General features: G+C 30.8%; 1 protein-coding gene across 1 annotated transcript; it reads left to right on the top strand.

The window, feature by feature from the left end:
• The first annotated feature begins 14433 nt into the window (after positions 1 to 14433).
• LOC102623040 (transcription factor bHLH96) lies at positions 14434 to 16303 on the top strand. Its single transcript, XM_006471885.4, has 3 exons — positions 14434 to 15158; positions 15250 to 15636; positions 15757 to 16303. The coding sequence occupies exons 1-3, from the start codon at positions 14688 to 14690 to the stop codon at positions 15850 to 15852; spliced, it is 954 nt and encodes a 317-aa protein (XP_006471948.2). The 5' UTR covers positions 14434 to 14687; the 3' UTR covers positions 15853 to 16303.
• Positions 16304 to 26668: the final 10365 nt, after the last annotated feature.

Here is a 26668-nt window from a genome sequence, read left to right as displayed (position 1 = left end):
TTCAATTTAATTACAAAAGTAATTTAATTAAACTTGTAATATAAAATCTATTAATCCGAAACCATAATTTAATTACAAAAATAATAAAGCATAAAATCATTAAAATGATCAAAATTTACACGTAAAAAAAGAAAAAAAGAAGAAGATATGTTCAAGTTAGATATTTCAATTGTTATTTGTGTTGTATCCCAAAAATGGGAATGGGGCTGGATGAAATGGAGATGGAGGGCCGGAGGCCTACTACACCTCAGTCTTTTTCTTATTTTAATTTTTATCTTTACTTTATATGAATTTGTGCGCTTGGAAAAAAAGAAAAAGGGCGGGTGGGGGGGGGGGTGGGGGTTGGTTCATTTCTTTGAAATGTCAACTTCAACTTGGTGGTCCACGAAAAAATAAAAATTAAACAGGCTGGATGAGGAGAAATGGAACACAAGTGTCACAAATATGGGGTGGCTCTCTCTAGACCTCTCTCTCTCTCTCTCTAGGCCTGTGTATGGTTTATGCTGTTTGGAATTTTGTTTAGGTTCAAAGCAACCAATTATTACCACCATAACCATTATGAATTACTGTATTTAATCACACTTATCCATGTCCTCATTCACTTTTTCTAACCCAGTATAAGCATTGCACTTGAAGGATTTTTTTTTTAAAAACTTCTCAAAACCTATTTAGATTACCCCAATACCCATATTGAATTATTAATAATAAAGGGGAAAATATATAATTTGTTATCAAATTATTATTTTTATAAATAATTTGCATAAATTTTTTAAGCCAACTGATTTAATCTAGTTCACTTGTCACAAATGGCACTGGTTCTTCTCTTATTATTATTATTTTTTTATAGATATTATACCACAATGGCTATGAATAATTACAGCAAAAGTCTTAAAACACGTTTTAAATGCAACTTATGCAAAATTTAATCTAAAAATTTACTGTCAGAAAGGGAGACTCTTGACCTCGAAGATGAGGTGAGAATATATATAACAACTATAGTATATGTTTTTTTAGTTATTGTATTTTAACTTAAATGTTCATTTAGTCTCTATATTTTTAAAATTAAAATATCTCAAAACACCTTTACAGTTAAATATATTATATTCTTAACCTAACTTTTTTTTCTTTTACAATAATACCCTTCCAACAATATTCTTGATATTAATTAATTTATCAATAAAAAATTAAATTAGTAAATTAAATAATAAATATTAATGTGAAAGAATTATTATTTTTTTGTACCTGTGCAACAATCTTGCTAAAAATTATTTATTCTTAGCCTTTCTTTTCTTTTCTTTTACAATAATACCCTTCCAACAATATTCTTGATATTAATTAATTTATCTATAAAAAATTAAGTCAGCACATTAACTAATAAACATCAGTGTGAAAGAATTATTATTTTTTGTTCATGTGCAACAACCTTACTAATAATTATTTATAAAAAAATTAATATCTGCCAACTTAGAGAAATGTTTAATATCTTTATAACAAACTTACTAATAATTATTTTATAAAAAATTATTTTACTAAAATAGTCCTAAAAGTAAAATAATAATATAAAAATTTATGTAAATTTTTAGTTACTTTTAAGATTAATTTGATAAATTATCATTTTTTCTTTTTATTAATATCCCTAAGAATATTATTAAAAAAAAGAAAATCTAAAGATAAGAATATAATATATTTAATGACGGGAGTGTGTTGAGATATTTTTTAAATATTAAAACTAAAGGTACATTTAACTTCGAATATAAGGACTGAACTTTTACCCCACTTAGCCAAAGAATGATTATCTTCTTAGATTTTTCTTTTGACTGTAAAATTCGTCAATAACTCATTTTTCAACTTAGAATAAAGTATTAAGAAGAAATTCTAAAGTAATAGAAACTACTTTAATGGCGTAGCCGTGCTATACCAAAGGGCAATATCAATTGGTATAATTCCTCACGTGCATCCATCGAATATTCCTACTCCTGTTTTCTTACTTAAACTAGTTCTCAGATGTAAACACAAGCTGTCGTTCATAATGAAAGAAACAAATCAAATCAACAAAATTATCTCAATAATATCTTATCTTCAACCTTTTGAATTATTATCGTTGTAAAATGATCAAAACCCTAGTTTGTGAAATTAATCATTTTCTCTTTCATGTTTTAAAACTTATTAAAATTTCTCAGATGTTACAATATTAAACAGTCTGATATATTTTTTTGGAGTAAAAATTCATCTTTTTATAATAATAAATTTGACAGTTAAAAAACTAATGGATTTTAATATTAATTTTAAACTAAAAAATTGACAATTAAAAAAAATATTATTAACGCCACTTCAAAAGATTATAGTGGGTTTAAAATATAAGGAAAGGAAATAGTTAATTTCTCAAAACAAAGCGAGGTTTTAGTAATTTTTTTTCTTTCTCAACATTGCACTCAGAAGACGGACTCGTTCTCAATTTTCACACCACGGGCGGGGAAACTATCAGTAAAAATCAAAGTTATGGATAAATGTGGTAGCTTTTTTTTTTTTTTTTTGGGCAGTAGTAATTTCAACTAATGAATTGAGATTTCGATTCACTGTTAATTTGAGGTTTGTGCTAACTATTTTTACATTATTATATTTTATAGTTATTAAACGATAATATACATATATAATCATATTTAGGTGTGGACGTCATACGAAAAATTTATACGAATAAAAGTAAAAGATAAAAAATTATAAATTTTAATACACTGAATGAAAAAATATAATGCATTAAAATCAAAATTTTTCTTGTCTTTAAGCTCCGTCGATATTTTAACATCATCTGAACTTTCAGGTATCAGCACCACTCTCTATAATTTTAAACATAAGCAAGATGGGATTGATAAGATGTGATCATGTGGATATACATTTAACTACATATCATAAATACAAACATATAAATGATACATAATTTTTTAATATTCAGTAAAACTCTAATAAACACAGGATCCAAATTTTAATTTTAGACCAATACTACATATAAATATTCGAGTTGAAGGGCAAAGGACATAATTTTAAACAGAAGCAAGATGGGATCCATATGATGTGATCATGTGGGGCCTAGTTAAGGCTGGCCGGTCCCAACGTGCTTGTACCATCTCTAAATCAACACCATCGATTTCAATATTCTCCTTAAACATGAAAGGGGAAAAAGGAGCCCAAAACCCTACTGATTTGATCCTATCATTTGCCTTTTGTTTTGTTTTCATTTGGCTTCCACGTATATGTCAACATCCAATCCATCTCCATCACCTACTTCACACAAAAAGAAAGCCAACAGAAGTGCATGTGTATTTGTGGTTCCAAAATTGAAACCACTCTATTTTTGTAAGGTGGTTTTCAGCTGCGCCGTTGTTTCCTAACAATACTTTCTTTCATGTTCATGCAATCCAAAGATAAGCTATATGGCTAGGGGTTACAGTGATGTATACACCATGCCATGCATGCAATGTACAATACCATCACAAGATTCCAGCCACGTGTACGGCTGAGAATTAATGGGCTGTTGTAGGTGCTCTTCCAAATGCATGATGACAAATTTCTTTATCATGTCAAATCAAATAGGGGTCTATAGTAATTGTTTCTTTCAAATGTTAATCGAGTAAAGATTTTCATGTTTCTCTGCTGGGACACTAGCACCATACATTTTTGCATTGCATGCACGATATTATGATATTTGGTAGGAAATATGTATGTATTACGAATTTAATATTGGGTTAAAGAATGAGCATCTAGTTCTTGATCATCTGTCTTCTTGTTGATTAAAATCACAATAACATAACTAAGTGCTAAACAATGTGGCTTAAAATAATTGGGTATTCTCATTTTCATTCACTGCTAAATTTCTCTGGTAGTTTCGATCAACCAAGTGTACCAACCAGTTCTTTTGTTTTTGGACGTCGGTCTTATTAATTATAATGTCTCTCACGAAGAAATATACAGCAGCCAAGGACATTGGCCATCCATATATAGATAATTATTATGCCTTAGAAAAAAGGATATTTCTCAGCACTCGAGATTCCAATAAAAGCCTTGAGATGAATTTGATTGGAGAGGCCAATAAACTTTCTGCTGTTGATGAATTGATAATAATGAAAGGATCAAAGGTATAATTTTTTTTGTGGGGTAGGTGAGTTTGGATCATTTGTGGTGTGTGTGTTCTGTAGATGGATTTGAATTAGCTTTTAGACGACAATGATTTTGCCCGTTTGTTAGGATAAATCTGGAAAAAGTGTAATTGCCTTTTGGAATTGATCATTATTTAATGTTGAATTGGCTTCTTATGTTTAATTTGAGACGTTTTAGGGTTTGGTTCAATGGAACTTTATGTTCCCACAAACAGTTTGTTGAAATATTAATTTGCTTTCTGGTCTAAAACAAGCAACTGAGGGAATATATTATAGATTTTGAGACCCCACAAAGTTGGTGCTTTCACATGATGAAAAAAGTTAAAAGCAATGAGTTTTTATCATTTATCCATCTTCGAATTAAATACATACTTTATTTTGTTTTTTCAGATGAAGTAAGGATAAAGCAAACGAGTCTCTTTAATGCACTTCATCATACAGTATGGTTAAAATAAATTCATAATCATTGTTTGGAGAATTATGTGTAAAATGTTGTTCTTAGGAATGAACCATTGGAAATTAATGAGCCAAAGAAGATAAAAAGGAGAAAGAGAGAGTCACAATTATAATTATATTGAGCAGCCTCCTTGTTGTCTTTAACTGTGGAAAATAGTGAGACCTAAAGAGCTGGATGGAATTTTCTTGCTGAAGTTGACAACTTCTAAAGTTAAAAGTTTAATATTTATTAAAGGTCACAATTGTTTATTTTCTTTGATTAAGAAATATTAGAAGCGAATGTACCCCATTTTAACATTGAATATCAATTGAAAAAAATAATTCAATTTTTGTACAAACAACGCCAAAAAATAAAAAAAAGTAAAGATATTGACTTGATGGCAGAGGTTATCCAATTGCACCCTAATATGAAAGAGTATTTAGAATATCTATCCTACGTTGGTCTAACAATCGATCTTGGGTTACACGAATAAAGTTTAGGCAATCCTCAACTCATAAATTAGTTTTTGAGCATGAATTAAGTATATGGACTTTTACATGTAACAAAATCAAACGTATGGATGATTGGGTTCATATTACCTTAACATTTAAAAAGGATAGATAAAAAGACTGATCTATAAGTAACTACGCAATATTATCTTGTCATTTGAAAAGAGTAAACAAAAAGTTTGGTATGTAAGTGATGGTGCATATTAGAGACATTGTCCCACGTCGGCTGAGAATTAATATTAGGTTAAGTATATAAAGTTTGAGCAACCTTCAACTATTTAGCTAGTCTTTGAGTATGAGTTGGGCCCTCAAGCTTCTATATGGTATAAAAACATGGATGATTAATGGATGATTATATGTTAGAACCAAATTTTCTCACATTTTTGACATATACATGTGACAAGAATCAAAATGTATAATGTGATGCACATATAACAGTGATCGAGACCATTATGTGATGAATAATGCATATATGCAATGATCAAAACCAATAGCAAGAATGAAGACCATTATATGATGTAAATCTGACAATAATTTTGTCATGACCTTACCTAGATCTAACAAAATATTGTTCGCTTTGGGCCTTAATAAAATCTGCATGGTTTTGTTCCTAGGGCACCCATACACCCCAAAATGCGTCTTGTCCATTAGGGTGTGGATCACTCCATATAAACCTGACATCTCTCCCGTGATTTGTCAATATGGGATTCGCATAGGGTGTTACAAATTTAGACCATTATGTAAAACTAAATATGAGAAATAAATCATAAAATATTGTACTGATTATTTACCTTTATTAGTTGTATTTGTTGTATAAATAGGCAATTGAGCCATATGAAATGGATAAGAGTGAAAATTTATTTTGATTAAGTTCGTTTATTGATTTTTTTTTCTTTCTCGTTATTAATTTTTAATGATGGACAAGTTCGTGTGTAGGCAAATAAGCAGGCATTAGTTTGACTACAAAGGCGCACGAGAAGTTGAGAACTCCATGCAGCAGGCAGAAACAATGTATCTAATGACATTAGGAGAGTCATTTATCATGAAACATCGACATATCACAATAAAAACAACTTTTTTATTTTTCTTTTCTCACTAGGGATTTTCGTGACAATTCTTGACGAAGAGGCATTGTAGGGCATATGCTGGAAATAGAAGCTAATAGGTAGTGCAAAAAGCAATTATTTGGATTGCATATGCCTAGCAGTTGAGAAAATATTTGGCGAAGAAAATAATAAAATTAGTTATATATTTTCTGACTATTTCTTGGGATAATTATTGTTGTTTCTTTTAACCTTTTCCTTAACTCTAATTATTACATTTTTTTTAAAATTATGTTACAGAAAAAATTACAAAGGGATAAATGCTCATTTAATCACTATTTTTTAGTCAATTATTTAATAAAAAAAATCCAAACATCCTTATTGTATATCTTGTGTCATTAAAATCTATTTCATTATTCTCTATTTTCAACTGTTGCTTCTTTTATTTGTAAGAGTTTAAGTTATATTAGATAAAAAAATAATTTTGCCATTGCAAAAATTTAATCCAATAGCTACAGAAGTAATGGCCAAGAGCTTCTGAGTAATTTTTTTAAAATACAAGAATTAACTAGATACTCAACCAAAATTATAGGAACTAAATAAATATTTATCTTATTATAAAATTGTACATATAATTTTTTTTAGATAGTTATTGAAAAATTGTTGGCTATAGTCATATTTTTTGGGGCTGGTGGAAAGTAAAATTATTAAAATAAAACAAGAATAATTTTGACAATTTAGTGATTTATAAAAAACTCAACAGGCTCCATTCCCAATGCCAAAGGAGCTGAGTTTCTTCCAGCAGAGTCATCAAACATACAATAAAACTTAACAAAAGTTTTTGATGGCCAGCGGAAAAGACAGTGATAAACGAGACTCATAGATATGGAAAAATCTTAGGGCGTTCTTGGTTATTCTCCTTCATTTGTTCAATACTTATTACATGTCTGTCTATTCTTACATAATTAGTAAAAGATAATTATGTGAAAAATACATAATTAAGTAAAAGATACATGTGGCAAAAATTATACACAGGGGTGGCTTTAAATATATGCGAATAAGACAGTCACTTAAGTCCCCATATTTTAGGAAGACTTCATTTTTTAGTATTTTCTCATAATTCTGTAATTAATAAACATATTTTTCAAAATTACTTATTGTAGAAAAGCCTTTTAGACATCTTTACAATTAATAATTATTCTACAATCAAGATTTTTTTTTAACAGAAAATCAATATTTGGTAACCTTAATATTAAAGAGATATGACTATTAATATTGTTTAACCATTATTTCATTCATTATGAGTCTTTCTAAGAAAAAAAATTGAATTATTTATCTTTCGGTTTCCTAAAAATTTGATTATTTCACATTAAAATCTTTGATTTTAGCATTTCTTTTCATTTTTAATAAGAATTTGAAAAAAATTGCCAAAATTAGTAGATAAAACAATTCTCCTCCTTTCTTTACAAAGAAAATTATTACATTCGTTGGTTAATTTCTCTTTTTTTTTTTTTGTAAAGTTAGTTTCTTAAAATACAAAGTTCATATCTATTATCTAATCATCAATACATCATCTTAACTTTCCATGCGCTACCATTCTATTTATTGTATTTGAAAATAATATTGTTCTCATTTATTTATTTGTTTATTTTTGTAATAATTCTAAAGGAAGTAAAAAAGACATCTTCTTGACTATTTCTTAGGTTTTATTTTTGAAACTTCTTAAGATCTTTTTTATTATTGTTGACATCAAGAATTAAGGATGGAATAAATAGAAGAAAGAGTATGCACTAATTAGAGTACCCAAGATAGTGAAAAGTCAAGTGTAATTTTTTATTATTTTTTTTCAAATAAATCTGAATGAAGCCAACTAATAAAGCTGGTTCTAGCTAGCATAGGATTTCAAAACCAGCTATCACTTTACATCCTACAAATTTGGAAGAAACCCTAGGCCTTGGTGTTTTCTTTAAATTATATAATCCTTTGCAAATATAGCCTTCAAGAGATTAATTATTTGTAGACCTTATATTATAGTTATTACATGTTAAAATTAATCAACTTGTACATTTTGATTTTAGGTAAGATGGCTTGTATAACGTATAAAAGGATATGAGTGAGCTGTTATACATATATAAGGGCCCTCAATGTGAATTTGAAGAAGGGACAAAGCCAAACATAAATAGACAAGAAGTGATTACTGATTTGTGTTTCCGCCTTCGTCGGCAACAACAAAATCTAAATATTTGAAATCCGTTTGTTTTCATTCATATTAGATAGAATCTGATAATGACAAAGTTGCCGGTATTCTGATTTATAGATAGCAAAATATTATCTTACCAAATCTTTGCATTTTCTTCAAAACTTATCTATCGTTATTAAAGTGTAGCCGATTCCCTCTGGAATGCGGCATGCACTGAATCTTAATCATAAATCCGAAACCCTATAGCAGAGGTAAGTTTTCAATTGTATGAGAGGACATATAGACGAGGATATTAAAAATATTATTAAGGGATATTAAATTAAATATGACAATCACGACCTAATTTTTAGTTGTGATGAGATATTAAACATAGATGTCAAAATATCACAATCACCTAATTAATGAAAATGCTAAAGTTATGCGTCTAGAATGTCATGAATTATTATAAAAATGATAGAGCTATTTGCATTCTTACAAATGCTATCAACACCCAAATTTAATAAATTTTCATATTATATAATTGCCCTTAAATTAACTTGCCATTTAGGACAATCAAATATATTTGAACAAATTATTATTACTTTTTCCTTTTTTTTTTTTACCAACACCCATTCAATATTTATTTAATGTGTACTTAATTATAGGCATTATACATCTCATCTTATATTATCTTCTTCATCATTATTGATATATATATATATGACATTGATATTATAAGCTGGGGACTAACTATTGAAACTCTCCGCTCTTAGGCAAAAAAGAAACAAATTAATTAATTGATTTGATATTTTCTTTTAGGTCATTACAAAGTTGCAAACAACCAGCAGCAATTTAATGAATTAAAGTAAATATAATGAGAATGGATTGTTAAGATTGAGGATTTGCATTGCTGAAGCCAAGAAAACGACTAGCAAACTTCTATTGCTATTTGTTTCTTGCCATGTGTGCATGCCATAATTAATAGTCTTGATTGTTGCCATATATGCGTCACATAATGATCTTGATTCTATTTGTGTATGTCACTAGATTAAAATTCTTTATATCTAGAGCAGAAAATGGTAACGAGACAAAATGCTGACAAAAACAATGTCACACAAACCCAATTTACTGTATTTATCATCGAGTAAGCCAGACCTAGATTACTACTGTTTTTGTCAATAGTTTGTCCATTTTTTTGGTCTGAATATCAGTATTCTATATAGTATACTTGCAACTTGTAACTACGACGCGTTTTCATGAATTCTTAGAAGATTCTATACATTAAACCAATAATATTATAATTTCACAATTTGACTTGATGAGATTTAAGAAGATGGTTGGCACGGTTAATGTGTTTTTCATTTGTAGGGTCAATAAATTTTGAAAGTGGCCAAACACTGAACCGGCCTAATGGCCCCTAATAAAATCAATCTAACCCTAATTATCACACTTTAATAATATGATTACGATTTACCTAATCAAAATTAGAATCCTTGTATGCGTGCTATTGATCATCTCATGTAGGCAAGAGAAGCCGCGACTGTTTTCCATTTTTTGGTTTAATTTAATTTACTCACCATTTAGACCTTAATAAGTAGCTATCTAGGAGCCCTTTTTTTTTAATGCTTTTTTTTGCCTTTTTTTGGAAAAAGTTTTAATTGATTGATAGAATAATTTTCTTCTTTGGCAAGAAGGAAACAATTGAGTTTACCATAATAATTATTGGTTTTCTTTTAATGCATTATTACATGACAATTTCTTTTTTATTTCATTATTTATCTTTTATAATGGATCTTTGTTCTTTGGAAGCTATTTAACGCATCGAAAGCAAGATATCCAAAAGGCGAAAAACAGTAGCGTGCATGCATAAAGTGTGTAATTAATAGTTAATCAATTTCTTAATATAATATGCTACAAGGTTACAAAAAGTTTTTCAAAGAAGTCTATAACAAACTAGATTAAAAAAAAATAAAGGTGGGGGATACAGGTTGACCCGTATTCTCTTTTGATAAATATGTAATTGTCATCGTATCTCTTAAATAGATAATATCATATAGATGATACATTCAAACTAGAGCCAGTTGGGTCTAATCTTTCTTTAATGATTTTAGATCGGTTGGTGAAAATTGGCGGAAAAGAAAACAAAAAGAGCCTAATGTTATAGGTCGTAGAGTAACATGAAGTTAATTATAATTTTCTATTTTAAGCCGAGGAGGATTAGATTATATCATGATTCTGGAAAGAGTTGAGCTGGCAATATATAGATTGATGAATGTGGGTTTGACATGTTCTTGGTGATTATATGACGATTTTTAGGGTTTCTTCATGAAATGCTGGAAACACTGATATATCCTAATATAGATCACTTGAAGACTGAAGTTAAGATAGTCCCGTTTTATACAATGAGGAATAATACACTTCAAGTTCTTGAGCCAATCAAGTGTAACTCAACATAGAATCGTAGTTGGTTTCATCTTATTAAGATCTTGTGTTTAAAACTCTTATAAATAAATAAATTGAATAGTAATTTACATAGAGCAAAGTAGACCGTTTCTGTTGTATTTGTGTCAAGTATAATAAATGAGTTACATGTGCTGATCACTTTAACACTTGACCTACATTCTCAAGTTCTAACATTTTCTCCCATGTGGAAGGCTCATTTTTGTGCTTGTCCGGTGCATCCAACGTAATTTTAAGGAAAAAAGAGTAAAATTTTCCACTTATTTGAACAAATTAATAAAAATTTCCCTGATATTAATGTACTTTTTTCTTTTGATCTCTCATCATTTCACTCTTTGTGGTTGTTTGATGTTAGAAATCTGGATACCTTTAATTTTTTAATTAATTGAATTTTTTTTTTTGGGTTTTAAAGGATGGAGCTATTTATACCCATTAAATTTCTCACTGCACCTTTTTTAAAATTTAAAATTTTATATGAAAATGTAATTTGGCTAATTACTTATTTGACATCAATTTCTCTCGCTCATATCCTTTATCAAAATTTATCATTAGACATGAAGTAAATATTGCATTTAACAAATGAAATCGCTTCAAAAATTAACAAATTCAAGCCTATTGTAATCTTAAAAAAACGATCCTACCCATTATGTAAAAATAAAAAATAAAAATTCTACATCACTAGAAGCATAATAATAGGTAAATCTGATGATGTTGTAGTGAAAGATAAGAAAGAGATAAAGTTGATTTAGCAAGAAAGAATAAGAAAAAAACTTGAAAGAGAGAAAAACTAGTTTAATTTTTAACCATTGTTATAGTAGAGAGCGAGAAAGTAGTTAATCATAGGTAATTTTGTGATTTTTGAGAATTAATGAAGTAAAATAATAAGTTATAACTTGATCATTATTTTAATTGTGTTGAAAGAAAACTAGTGAATTCAAATAACCCCATCCTTTTCTTAATCATAATTAATCAAACAACGAGAGAGTTTCATTCCTTTTCCCTAATTTTAAATATGTGTGAATTTAATTTTTGTTCGAGAGATTCAAACACAAGATCTTTAGCAGTGGCGCAGGTACTAACGTGTTGCCCCCGCTTGTTCAAACAATTCCAGATGACATTTTATATAGTTGATAAAAATTACAAATTTGCTTACGTTGGATTAATTAAATTTATAAATTCAAGTTCAAAATTATTTTAAAATCACACACAAATCTCATTCATTTACAATTTATTAGTCCAGTTGCTTAATTAGATGTCCAAAACCTAATTGAATCCATTAAACAAGTTCTAAGATCTAATTTGAATTTTGATTTGATTTAGTCTAAATGTGCAACTCAATAATAAAAAAACAATCAAAATTAAATCTATTATTATTAAAAAAAATAAAAAATATCAAAACCATACATCTATTCTTCAATCTTCACAGTTTGGATGCTTTCTTAAAGCTCTGTTTCTCAAAGCATATAAAGAGAAATACTAATAAGATTATAAAAGTAATGAACTAAGGTTGTAAATTTTTTTCCTTCAGTTGATCATCAATTTTGCCCCACTGATATAATTTTCAGGCTACGCTACCTCTGTCAAATTTGATTTGATACATGATGATGAGTTACCATATAACTAAATGGGAAGGTGAATGCGAAGTCCCAAATACTATTTTATGGGTCTTTCCATATTCACGTTTAAGCTTTTAAGTAAAGTGGTAACTCTACTTTGTATTAGAGTAGGTTTAATTGTAAAATGTAGTGTTTAGACTTCAAAAAACAAATAAAATTACAAAGAAGGGCAAAGTAAACCTATTTAAGATAAGATGGCAAGTTTAAATTTTTGGGTCAAATGACAACTAAAAATGGTATTAGAGAATGTTTTATAAACTTAGGCGCTGTTTGGTATTGAGATGATGTACCTTTTAAGATATAGCTGCTGTGGAAAAAAAGGTAAAATTATGAAATTAAAGTTAATTGTATGTATTAAATATAATTTTTAAATAACAATTTTGATAAAATTAATAAAAGTATAATAGATTTTTCATCATACAAGTATAAAATAAATCAACTTACCTTTCAATTTACAGCAGTTAGTGTTTACTAAATACCTTAATGCTGTAATTTTTAAGTTACAACTGTCTAATTTCAACCCCAAATAGGGATTAATGTCTTGTGTTTTAATCTCTGAAAACAAGTTTGGTAAGCAAGTCTGGTAATGTAAGTTTGCATGCCAATATCCAAAACAAATAATATTTATTCGAGCGTATTATTATGTTCATAAATTTGAATACAAAAAGATTAGTGGTGTAAGCTTTGCATTATTATTCATTGAACAGTGCCTGTATCTACTCTGTAACCTTGACATATCATGGTACTCGTACTCGACATGTATGTGTTGATGATACCCAAAAGAAATTAACCCAAAGAGCTACGGTAAGTAATAAAATGAAAGTAATTATAAAATCTCTTCGTGAATAATAAATGCATGTACTTGATAAATAAAGAAACAATATTTCGAAATACATTACACTTCAACGAAAGAGGCGTGGTGTAGTATATACCAATACAGCATTGGCATGCACATGCATGGTAATTTCTGATGAGTGTATGTATATACAAAAACATATATGGAGGTTTTTGGCTGTTAGTAAAAGGTTCACATGGGGTTCCCTCTGTTGAAATCTGACAAGCAAAGCTAGGTAACTTTGTAAGAATCTGTGCTTTGTCAGCCTTTTTAGGCTTTTACCTCACCTCTGATCTCTGTGCTTTGGTCGTACGACCGACCGTATTATTACCAAATGACGAAGCAGCCTCCTTTTGATTCATGAGCCTCAAGTCACCTCTCAAGAATGTGCAACTCACGCTCTACAGGATGAGAGAATCACTAATCCATCAATTTCACTTAATTTTATTTTAAATTTTTTATATGTGAGGTAATTTTTCTTTTTCTTTTAAAGAGTGTCAAATTAATCAATTATGAAATTAGCACGAATACAAGTTGATTAGACTTGCCCATGCAAGTCCTTATTCGGAGAGATTGGAATTGAATTAAATAAATTTCACATTGATGATAGATATTGAGAAGACATATTAATTCTATGATTTAAAAAATTTGTAAAAGATAAACTTTATTTTTAATTCGACTGCAACTTACAAAATTATGTATTTAACAAAAAAGATTATTCACATTAAAATTTCTAGATCATAATTTAATTGACTGTGAATGCATTAAAATTAAATATTACTTAATAGTATATAAAGAAGTGTCAAACACTCAACTTAAAAAGTTTATTGAATGATCTTTTTTATTTTTTCCAAAAATTCTTTATCGCATTTATCCTTCAAGTCAAATTTTCTCAATGTGTAATTGGTTATCTAATCTTTTAAGATAATATGTCCTATTTTGCATGTCTCGTTGTCCACTTATTTATATATTTTCATATTATTTTTTGGGTATCATTTTCACTCCTAACGAGATAATAGATTATGGGCTTTTATGGCGCGAACCTGGAAAGTAGATCACTTCACTAGGTCTCTTAATTGCATTAAGCTAATAAAGAACACATAAAAATCAATATAGGTTGGCTTAAAAAAAAAAAAAGAAACAAGAAAAAAATCTTTTTATGTGATGAAGCTTCTCTCTTCCCATAAACTCCGCACTATTTCACGTGCAATATAAGCTGTAGATTTCAATTGTTTCATGATTAACAAAGGCCTTTAAAAAGCTCAATTCTCCCATCCTAAACCAAACCATAGGCAACAAAATTTAGTCTCTCTCTGTCTCTCTGTCTCTGTCTCTCTGTCTCTCTCTCTCTTACTCTTTTTGAGGTCTCCATGCTACTACTCTTCTCCACAATTTTAAAAATAAGTAAAGATTTGAAAAAGCACCTTTAGTTGCTAAAAAAGAGAGAGAAGGTAAACAATGGCACTAGAGGCAGTAGTTTATCAGCAAGATTTCTTGAGCTACAATGGCAGCAAAGACATTAACAACCTGTTAGGCTGCCCTTTTGATGATCATCACTTTCTGGAGAACCAAACAGAAAGTTTTCTTGATGGCGATTATTGGAACAACAACTCCACATCTTCTTCTCCTCCTGCTCCTACTCCTTCAATAATGGTGCCAAATTTCAATGAGTTTTACTCAGAAGATGCTAATGCTAACGTTAACGCTAACGTCAGCTCAATATTGGACGCTGATCATCCGCTTCATCAGATGGATATTACTTTGCCAAATAATCGTCCCAAGAGACGGCGAGCCAAGAGCAGAAAGAACCAAGAAGAGATTGAGAATCAAAGAATGACTCACATTGCTGTTGAACGCAATAGAAGAAAGCAAATGAATGAATATCTCTCGGTTCTGCGATCTCTAATGCCTGATTCTTATGTTCAAAGGGTATGTAAATTTTACATAGGTTCACATATTTAATTAAGTTAATTAATTTGAGTTAATAATTATGTGTACTTAATTTTTTTTTATTAATTAGGGTGATCAAGCATCTATAATTGGAGGTGCCATTAACTTTGTTAAGGAGCTGGAGCAGAGGCTGCAATCCCTTGGTGCCAGAAAGGAAATCAAAGAAAATTCTGAAAGTGGCTCAACATTATTCGCTGAATTTTTTGCATTTCCACAATACTCAACAAGTTCAAGTCGCTCTGAGAGTGAAGCAATAATGAGTAATGAGACTCAAAATTCAATAGCTGATATTGAAGTAAACATGGTGGAGAGCCATGCTAATCTCAAAATAAGATCAAAACGGCGGCCGAAGCAGCTCTTGAAGCTTGTTTCTGGGCTCCAAAGCATGCGCCTTACACTCTTGCACCTCAATGTTACCACTGCTGATGAAATTGTTCTCTATTCTCTCAGTGTCAAGGTTAGTTAGATTTAGTCAACAAATTAAAATTAATAACTTAATTAAGCTTAATTTATTCCTTAAATTTTGTGATTTTAATTGTTGTCATGTTGTGCAATGTGGTGGCTGTACTTATTGCAGGTAGAAGATGACTGTAATCTAACTTCAGGGGATGACATTGCAACGGCCGTTTATCAATTGTTAGGTAGGATTCAAGAAGATGCTTCGTTGAATTGATGAATCAATAATTTATTACCCACTGTACTTGGCTCTATTTTATTTTTTTATCTTTCATAAACCATTTGTGGGTACTTTCTTTGTTTTTAATTAGGCTGTACCTGAAATTGCTCACTGCAATTGATGTTTTTTTTTTTTTTTTTTACTTCAATTTCTTTTTAGTCTAGTTTGTTGTTGTTTGCTTCTAGGTAATGTAATGGGTTGGTCTTTTTTCGGCTCTCGATTTTACCCTTTTGCTTCTCTTTTTTAATTTTTAATTTTTGATTTTTGGAAAGCATATGGTGTTTGAGCCACACATAGATATGCTTGGTCAAATCAACCCATTTTTACCGCAACTCCAATAATTTATGCAGTGCTATACGTACATGATTATGTTGGGTTATATGTATGCCAGCCTATATCATAGGCATTATGTTCTTGAATGGTCATTCAATTTTTGGGCTCTTTTATATATGGGTTCTTGTTAGTTCTTTTCGAAAAGATCACAAAAGATTTTCAGTTTTTCTTTATACGGCAATTTTTATATATTCTGCATAATTGTAGTCCGTAAACCAAATTTAACAGCTAACCCATCCTAATTTACAGTCCATTTTAAAAGAATAATTATTATAGACAAGTCTTTATGCAGTCCCCACAAGTTTGGTGGAGTGGTTTTTATGCAACTTCATTAACAAGTCACCCAAATTCGAACAGTAGAAAAACAGGGATTTTAAAATTATTTGGGCATTAAAATTGAAATAAAATGTTGGACACCATTGTGTATGACGTAAAACACTGCTAGTTAGTTACAATGCAGTGTTAAATATTTACTAGGCTGTCCAACTACTTTTCATTTCTGAGAATATAAAGTTGTATAATTTTCAATTATGGAAGTAATGAATCATAAAACAAAATGGGTCAGGAATCACGAGATGATATCATGATCATTGTGAAGATTTTAAAATGGAGAGTCAGAAGCTGACTCTGAAGATCAAGATATTTGCTCCCACAAAAAGCTGCTTGAAGAGAAAGCTTTCAAAACCAGCTATAAAGATGAAGTACCAAAGATAGCTGCCATAAACAGCTTTAGAAGACTTAAGCCTTCTCTATCTGCAACTCCCAAATATTATTTTATTATATATTTATTTTTAAAGCAGGACACATTGTAAATCCGTGTTACTTTTATTATCACGATCGTCGTAAAGGCCAAAGCCCCGTACAGATAGCTAATGGAATTTGTCTCTGCTTTCAAAATTTTTTGCACCTAGAAATTATGGGCATGAACGTGATGATCTTTTTTAAAAGTGACTCCAAATCAAGATGATTTGCACATTCAAATTATAATTATTGCCCCATGAAGTTGTACGATGTTCACGGTCGAATCCCTGTGCAAATTTTATTTTTTATTTTTTTAAAAAAAGAGAAAAGAAAAGGTTGATTTATGTTGCCATGTTGGTGGGGTTTGAGTGTCTTTTATTGGTAGAATAAAAGAGAATAAAGTTAATGATTATGTATTGTTAAAAGAGACAGTTGACTATTAGTCGATGCTTAGAAAACAGTAAATGGACCTGCATGTTCGGGCATTTAGGTAGTTCATTCATTCTTTGTATTTTGTATTCCCTACATAATTAATTGTTAAAAATTTTCCCAATAGCAATATATTTATAATTTTTTTTGAAATATCACAGATTACAATTGACTGATTTATATTAAAACTTGGGCCTCCAGGAGTTTAAATCCAGATGGTGAAAGCATGCATCAAGGGCCTATTAAGTATTGAAAAATAATTCTATACATCGGGTGCAAGGGCTTGTCATTTTACAAATCTAGTGGGTCCAAAAGTGAGACTCATTAACTTTTTATGTTAAATCAGTGAGTCTCAAAAAATTAATATTAGTGGATCCCATTACACCTATTAAAATGTCCAACTCCTTGTTAGAAGAACGCACCACCTCAATGATCACAGGTTTCAAAGTAGTAAGTATAACTCAAAAATTTGCGCTAATTGTAGGCCTAGATATATTATTCTAAATCCATACGATCATAGCATAATTCGGAATTATGTTAAATACAGTTCAGAGACTTTCGCCAACAGTGGAAATAAGTTCTACCATTTTATTAAGGGACAAAACTGCTTCTACACTTTTTACCTTTTGGCACCTGAATTGAAATGACTCTTGCTTGAAGGTGAGTTTGTCATGCAGTAAAGGACGGCTTCTGCCAAACAGTACAATAGATGTTAATTTCTTCATCTTATTTTCCCAATAGTTAAAGCACTTGCTTACGCTCAGACCAAAGTGTAGAAATAATGAAGAAGTTGTTATATGAATGTATGTATATATGGTGGGATCCAGTGTAAAAAGTGAAATGAAAAAGCAATAGCCCAAATTTGCAGTGCTTTTTGAAGCAATCCCCATATAATTGAGATAAAATTACTGTGAGTGAGTGAATGGAAAATGAACTGGAATGGATGATCCTCAGACTCGCTCTAAACAACTTTACATGTGCACTAATGTAATTGCAACATCTGCATTAATTCTTTGGTAAAAAGATAAGACCAGCATTGTCATGATACATTTCTCCGTATAATCAACTATTCATGCATAGGGAGAGTAAGTTAGCTAGGATCTCTTTTTTTATTTTATTTTTAATTTTATATGTTACTTTTCACATGCATTGTAGAAGAGTCTAATAATCTCCACAGGTAGACAGAATCATGTTTGTTGATACTAGCAAAAGCTAGCTATGAGGTTTTGTACATTAGAAGAATCCTAACCCTAAAATTCTCTCTCCTCCAACTTTGTCTTACCTTGTTGTTTTTTTGTTCAGTGGCGAACATGTATGGTTGAAAATGATTGCAGTATCTCTCTCATATTATTTCTAACTTTTCATGTATAAGCTGAAGTGTGAAAGCTTTTTTATTTTAAGTGACACCGGCAGAATAAATATTTAATGGGATGAGCTCATTTCGCTTCAAATAGAAGAAGGAAAATTACAAAAAGAGATGGGAGCTAGATCAGGATTTATATCATATATGTCATCCAATCATAGGAAAAAGTTAATTCATTAAAATGCAGATAGAGACTTCCTTCTGTCAAAATAACAGAATAAAACAACAAAGAGATAAAAGGCACTACCAAAAATTAATTAGAATACCCTGAAATGGGACATGAAAAAGAAGCACAAAAAAAACAACCATCATAATTGATTAATCAGGATGTTAATCTGAAGAGTTTTGGTCCCACACGATGGACCTAGCAAAAAAGGAGAAGTAAAAGAGGAAAAAAGTTACACCAGTACTGCCAATAAAATTCGGGTGAAATTCGTTCATTTGTTGATTACTCTTGCTAAGATATTGGTGCCCCGATCAATTAATTGAAATTTCAAATCATATTTTGATTTCGAATGATTTGTATGCACACCCGCGCAGGGCAATGACGCTGCAACGGTTTTAAAAAAAAGAGCAAGAAATTCATATGATAATTGTAAAGTACTTTATTATTTAATTAGTATTCAATATTTAAATAAAATAAGGGAAAGCGCATTTGTGTGTTGGGTGGTATTATTGTAAAGTAATATTTAGTTTTGATATTTCTGGAGCAAACTTTAGCTTTCCTCCGTCGCGCAAGTTGTTAGGTCACATATATAAATAAAAGCTGCCAGAACTATTTTATTTTCTATTTGATTTCTATTGTGTGTTGAATAATAAGAAAATCTCTCACAAATTATTTGTTCATTTTCTTAAATTTTCTCCATGCTTCCTCTTCTTCCTTACTCCTTAGTAAACAAACATCAAAAAAAAAAAAAAAAAAGAAAGATTTTTTATTTTAACTTTATGAAAATGAAGATTAAAAAAATATCGACATATTTATATAGCAAAAACAAAACTGTTTCAATAGTAAATACAATCAACGATGCTGGATGCTCTAAATCTTAGTTTCTCTAAGCCTGAAGTTTTATCTATTAAGGAAACGGCCAAGTTTTGGCATTACTGAATTTTGTAGATTGTTGACCAGTTTATAGAAAAATAAGCACTTACATCATTTGTTAAATAAAAATAAAAATAAAAATAAGAATAAAAATTAAAGAATTTGAAAGCAATTAATGAGTTTGTGTCTGATAAGGAAATTGAATAAGTAATTAAATCTTGACTCACTAAATATTAACATGTCATAATCTCATTTAAAACTTAGGAAGAATAATTGGATGACAAGAGGATACAGGTCCTTACTGTCCATTAAGTTACGGAAACCAACCTTGAATAACCAAATATTGCCCTTTGTTTTTCTCCTCCAAAGTTTTCAATACTAATTAATAACGAATAAAAAGAAAGGGGACCCAATTAAATCCACTTTAAATAGTTATCTAATTTTTATTTTCGCATTACTCCGCCGTCAACAAACATATTCTCACAACCATACTAACGTCAACAACCAGATTGTTTTTAATTATATAATATTTATACATATATTTCTTTTCTGAAAGACAAGAAAAAGTACTTGCAATGGAATTCATGGAATCTAAATGACGATTATTTTACATGTCGTCATGTGATAGACGAATGGAATCCAAATCCCCAATCAAGCAAAAACTTTAATCAACTTCCCAAGCTTGGGAGCAGCCAGTCATGTCAAAATCCGCAACCCTAGTAGCATGTGCTGCCTTCATACTTAACAGTGTGGTTAAAAGTAGATCCATCTATCTCCATCCAATCTTCCTCCAAGTTATCCGTGAATTCAGTACTGAAATCAGTGATGGATTGACGTTTAATTGAAAAGCTTGGTCTATAAACAATGTCCAACTCGCTTAACTTAAAAAGCCAAACTTGTGTAGCACTTGCCTTAAATGCAGATTGGTGTGGATCACAATAGTGTGTACTTGGAACTAAAGCCAAGACAAGTTTCTCAGAATTAGGGTGGCTTTTTTCGATTTCTATCATTGCCTTGTTGATGTAATAGATGAGGCATTGTGTTCAATCCTCTTCTTCTTGGACCAAAACACAAAACTAGTGATTGCCTTTGAGACAACAAAATATAGAAAAAGAACATAACCGAGTCTTGGTTTGATCAACAATTAAGAGTTGATAATGTAGACTTTTAGTTACTAGAAGGCCATTTTACATTCAGGGCCACTCTAACTTCTTTCCCTGCCAGCTCTCTGAACTTCTTTAATGTTCCTTTGCGATCACATCTCAATTATGGCCCGTATTTTGTCATGATTGGCTTCAATACCCGCTGTTGAACCATGAACCAAAAAAACTTCAAAGGTCCCGTGAAGGTACTTTGCATGGTTGTTGGCCTTAAGTGATTCGGTGATCATATTATCAAATTAAATTTCTACGATCTTCTCTATTTGATCTTTATATAATTTGCTAACTAGGCACTAGTAAGTGGCCCTAGCATTCATCAAACTGAAAGATATGACCTTATGACAGTAAAGCTATTTATTAGAAATAAAATAATCTTCTCTTTATCTCTTAGGTTATTTTTTCTGATTTCAGCTCATAAAGGCGTCCATAAAACTGGTCAATCCTTGGCAAAGGAAAAGTATCTCTAGGACAAACCTTGTTGAAGCCGGTGAAATCCATAACATTCGCCATTACCCATTAGCCTACTTTACCATTGCCACATTGAAGACTCAATCGAAATATTTAGCTTTCCGTTGGCCTTCTTACAACATTAACATCCCAAATTCTTAAAATTTAATATTCTTCTAATAATAATCATTTACTTTTTATATAACATAATGATGTTGAGCACCAGGAATATATACTGCTAATAGGATACTCTATTAATGCTTTCTTCATAAATATATCAAAATTACCATTTTCCTCATATCTCAAATAAGCTTAAATTATCTTTTTTGTCTCAGCTCTAAAATGTGTTCTTTAACCTTTGACGACCTATTTGCTCATAAAATTTATCACCATACTTATCAAGATCAACTCATTAACTTTTTTAGTTTTTTCTTGTCACTTAAAACAATTCTAGTTGGCCTATCTTTAACCAATTTTTAAGAATGAAAGAAATCGTTCCAATCCTTATTAAGAATGAAGCCACGACAAGAATACATTTTCCAAATGAGATTTTTTTTAATAATATTTATTATTTTGATAAAGTATATGGAATTAGAAAAGTTGTCATATTTATTGAGAGAAGCGGTTGTTGATTGCCTGGGAGCTAAGGTTTTGTGGATTATGGGTTCCAACAAGATGTTGCTTCCTAGAGATGAGAATGAAGCTTATGATTTTCTTAAATGAGAGGAAATGTAGAACGATAATTGAGGAGGAAAGATTTCTTAGATAATGACCAGAATAATCACCTTCCCTCTTTAAAATATGGCTTATGTTAGGCTAATTCTCTATTCAGATTTTGGTCATGTGGAGGATACTGGCCGTGTTTTTTTTTTTTTTTCCACATTGTTGTTATGCTCGTGCTCTATAGAATTGGCTGGCGTCTTTCCTTGGCTTTCGTTTTCCTAATGCAGCCAATGTTTGGGAGCTTATTAATTAATTAATTTTTTTTTTTTCACTTCGAGTTCTCCTTATGTGCAGTTTGCTAATCTTAGAATTTCCTTGGTGCTTTTTGTTCTTTATGCTACTTGGCATGCTCTTAAAGAAATTTGATAACAAATTCATGCATGTGATGCAAGTTATTTCTAATTGCAAAGCACATGGTAACATGTATTGAGCCTTTGTCTTGGGTACACGCGACCTAGTGAACATAGAAATTTGCTTTGGTATTTTGATATTCAGCCTTCTTTATTTCATGCTCCAAAAGCGCTTACAATTGTTTGGCTTCCTCCTTTCATCGGCTGGGTCAAGGCTAATTCTGATTGTATGTCCAAATGTGATTCGTGTTTGTCAGCCTATGGTGGGGTGTTTCGTGATTCTTCGGGGAACCTTTTTTAGGTGGCTTTGCTGCTTCTCTAGCAAACGATAAAGCTTTCAAAGCGGAGGTTATGGGTGTGATTTACATTATTGAACAGCTCATGCTCATGGCTGGTATAATTTGTGGATTGAAAGTGACCTATATATTGCTTGTATTTTTTCACCTTCGCAGTAAGAAAATTCCTACACCTTGGTCAGTTATGTATAATTACATACAAATTTATCGTACGTGAAGGTAATCATGTTGCTGATAAGCTTGCCAATATGAGTGTTATTTTGAGTCTCTTGGTGGGACTTAAAACACTTTTTGATAAGTTGAGAGGTATATATCTTTATTGAGTAATTTGCAAAAGAACACAAATGATATTTATACACAAGAGTTTAGTCTAGTTATGGTATTTACATAAGTCTTGGAGCGTGATTGAAGGTGGTTATGTACAATCAAGTTGGGAATCCTTGATTGATTGGAAATCTGTATTTAATTTCCGTTGATGGTGCTGTTGAGATAACATTGTTGAAATAATTTTCGTCAAATATGCAATTACCATATTGGCTTCATTCTTGTCTGCAGAAATTAGCTTTATTCTTCTTGTATTGTTGTAGAAGAGGATACATCTTCGGTTGAAGATATGGCATTTTATGAATCAATTACATCAGGTAAATATTTATATTATGATTTTTATTTTTATTCTATTTATATTTTCCTTGTATTTATTTGTTATAACATATATGCCTAATATTTTTATTTTTATTGTTATATAGATTCAAGATTGCATCAAATTTTGATGTCATTAATTTGGATTGATCTGGATTTTGATGTCATTGGACTGATCTTCATTACACTCTTGTTGGTTGGTGTTGAGCAATGGTTTCGGGAAACTCTCTTCCCATGTATGGAAGACTTATAAAATTTTTCACTCTTTGGACTTTAATGTTTTGTATTAAACAAGATTTTAAATTTATGGACTTTTTTTTCATTAGTTATGTACTAATAATTTGATTGTTAAATTTTGAAATATTGAATTTGTTGTAAGGATTTTAGTATTTGTGTTTTTTTTTTAATTTTTAATTAATTAATTTATTTTTGTTTAGACCATAAAAATGAACTTTTTCAGAAGCCCAACTCAATCAACCCAACTCGACCCAACTAGCAACTCTGCGGGTTGGGTTGAAAAATGTAATGGGTTGAAAAATGTAATGGGTTGGGTTGGGTTGAATTTTTTCAACCCGTTCTATATGCGGGTTGGGTCGGGTTGATTATCAACCCGACCCAACCCTAGATACTTGTCTTATTATTCCGCATTTTTCAAGGTGATTGATAAATGCTATTGAACTGAATTCTCCACCACCATCACTTTGGAAAATTTTAATCTTCCTGTCAAATAAATTTTCATCTTGTCTTTGAAACTTTAAAAAACAGTCAAGAAAGTCAATTTTAGATTTTAAAGGATATAACCATGAAAACCGAGTATTATCATCAACAAATAATGCATAATATCTAAAATTTTGAGATGAATTAATAGGAGAAGGACCATATAGATCACAATGTATTTTATGCAAGGGAAATTTTGATTTATTATTAGAGAGACCAAATGGTTGTTTACATGCTTTGCCTAATTGGCAAGATTCACACACATTCGGTTTTTTATTCCATCTAGAAAAACAAATAAGGTTATCATTTTTTAAAGCTTGCAAAATTCGTGAACTTGGGTGTCCAAGTCGTTGGTGCCACAAACTAAACTCTTCAGAATTTCCTTTTATTGCACTTAGAGTAGCAGCATGAACCTCCTCCAAAGCATAAAGGTTCCCTTTTCTACGCCCCTTGGCTAGAACTTGGTTCTCCTTGTTCTTCACAATGAAACCATTAGAATTAAATTCAAAAGAACATTTAGAGCTACTAGTAAGCTCAGCAACAGATAATAAATTCTTTTTCAAATGTGGAACCAAAAGAACATTATTTAATTTTAAATTACCGTGTGGTGTTTTTAAAATGGTATTACCAATATGTGAGATATGTAAGCCTTTTCCATTACCTGCATAAATTTTATCATATCCCACATATGGTGAATATTGAACTAGGTTACCTGTTGTGTTGGTCATATAAGCAGTAGCCCCTGAATCTGCATAGAATTGTCGATCCGTTGGATCCTCGATATTTATAGCGGCTAGAGCTTGAGGTACTTCATCTCCAGGCCCATAATAGTCATACATGTGATAACAAACAACAGCACTATGGTTATTTTTACCACAAATTTGACAGGATATGGTGCATGGTTTCATCCGTCTTTGGCACTTGAGATGGCTGTTGTGGTGGCTTTTGGGACCTTTGACCATATGTTCGCTGAGTTTGATTATTATTGGCCCACAAATATTGATTATTATTATTTCCTCGACCTCCATTGTTTTGTGAGTGCCCTCTGCCACGAGCTCCTCTATAATTTTTGCCCCTTCCTCTTTGACCGAAAAAGGCATAATTAGGATCAGTATGATTGTTGCCTTCTTCCTCTTTTGATACCATCACTGTCTGCTCATGGTTATAAAGGGCTACTGTAAACTCCTTTATGCTTGGGTAAGGAGGTTTGGTGAGCATTGCAGTCTTAAAGTTGGCATACTTTAGTCCCAAGGCACGAGCCAATTGAAAAACTTTATCTTCATCAAATAAAGGTTTTCCAATCGCAGCGAGGTTGTCTCATATCCCCTTGAACTTCTTCAAGAAATCTTCCAACTTTAGTGAACCTCTCTTTAGTGAATACAAACTGTCCTTTAACCAGGACTCTTGCTCTTTGGTTGCGGGAAGCATCTGCTCCTCTATGGACTGCCAAACATCTCTTGCGTTTTGAAGGCCTATGATTAGACTCAAAATATCTTCGGTCATCATTCCCCTTAGCCAAGTCATGAGTAATCCGTCATTGTTTTTCCAATTAGAAAACTCTGGATTGTTAACTTCCTTCCCATAAATAATAACTTGACTAGATGGTGTCCCAGCATCATTAATGTGATGCTCAAGGTCTAGGCTTTGTATAAGCGGAAGAACCTGAGACTTCCATACAAGATAGTTTTGGGAAGTAAGTTTGACAGAGACTAGGCTGGAGCATTGGTGGAATGTTTAGAGAGAAAATTTAGGTTCAACCATTTGGGAAATTGAAGCCATATGGCTCTGATACCATAAAACACGTTTTGATAAGTTGAGAGGTATATATCTTTATTGGGTAATTTGCAAAAGAACACAAATGATATTTATACACAAGAGTTTAGTCTAGCTATGGTATTTACATAAGTCTTGGAGCGTGATTGAATGTGGTTATGTACAATCAAGTTGGGAATCCTTGATTGATTGGAAATCTGTATTTGATTTCCGTTGATGGTGTTGTTGAGATAACATTGTTGAAATCCTTTTCGTCAAATCTGCAATTACCATATTGGCTTCATTCTTGTCAGGACTCAGCTCCGAATTCAATTTTGGATGATTTATTCCAAGATGTAGTTCGTGTCCCAAATTATAGATTTTGTTTGATTTTGCAAATTTTCAATTTGTTATTTATATATTGTTTTTGCATGCATTCATAGCTTGTACTTATTTATAGAGATTTTTTATTAGATTATTCTTAATATTTTTCACAGGGATAAGTCTCATTATGTTCCCTTAATTAAGTGTAACTTTTCTTTTTTAATTAATAAACTTTCCGCATGTGTTTTTTATACACCTGTAGATTCGTAGAAATAGATTAGTTTTATGCATGAACAACAAATATTTCATTCGCCAATCGGTGTTAACTATTTTTTTTACAACTGATTATTACAAGCTAAATACAGAATCATTTGAAAGTTCTGTTCCTCCAGATGTTGGAGACTATTACTGGTTCTGTAAAATAAATTAGAAGAAGAACAATTGATAAAAGAAATGATTTGTGTGTGTATTTCACTATTTGCAGGTACATATTTATAGTA

This window comes from Citrus sinensis, chromosome 5 (genome assembly GCF_022201045.2).
Source record: "Citrus sinensis cultivar Valencia sweet orange chromosome 5, DVS_A1.0, whole genome shotgun sequence".
Classification (NCBI taxonomy): Eukaryota; Viridiplantae; Streptophyta; class Magnoliopsida; order Sapindales; family Rutaceae; genus Citrus; species Citrus sinensis.
The sequence above is the reverse complement of the archived record's forward strand: the minus strand, read 5'-3'. Positions and strand labels throughout refer to the sequence as shown.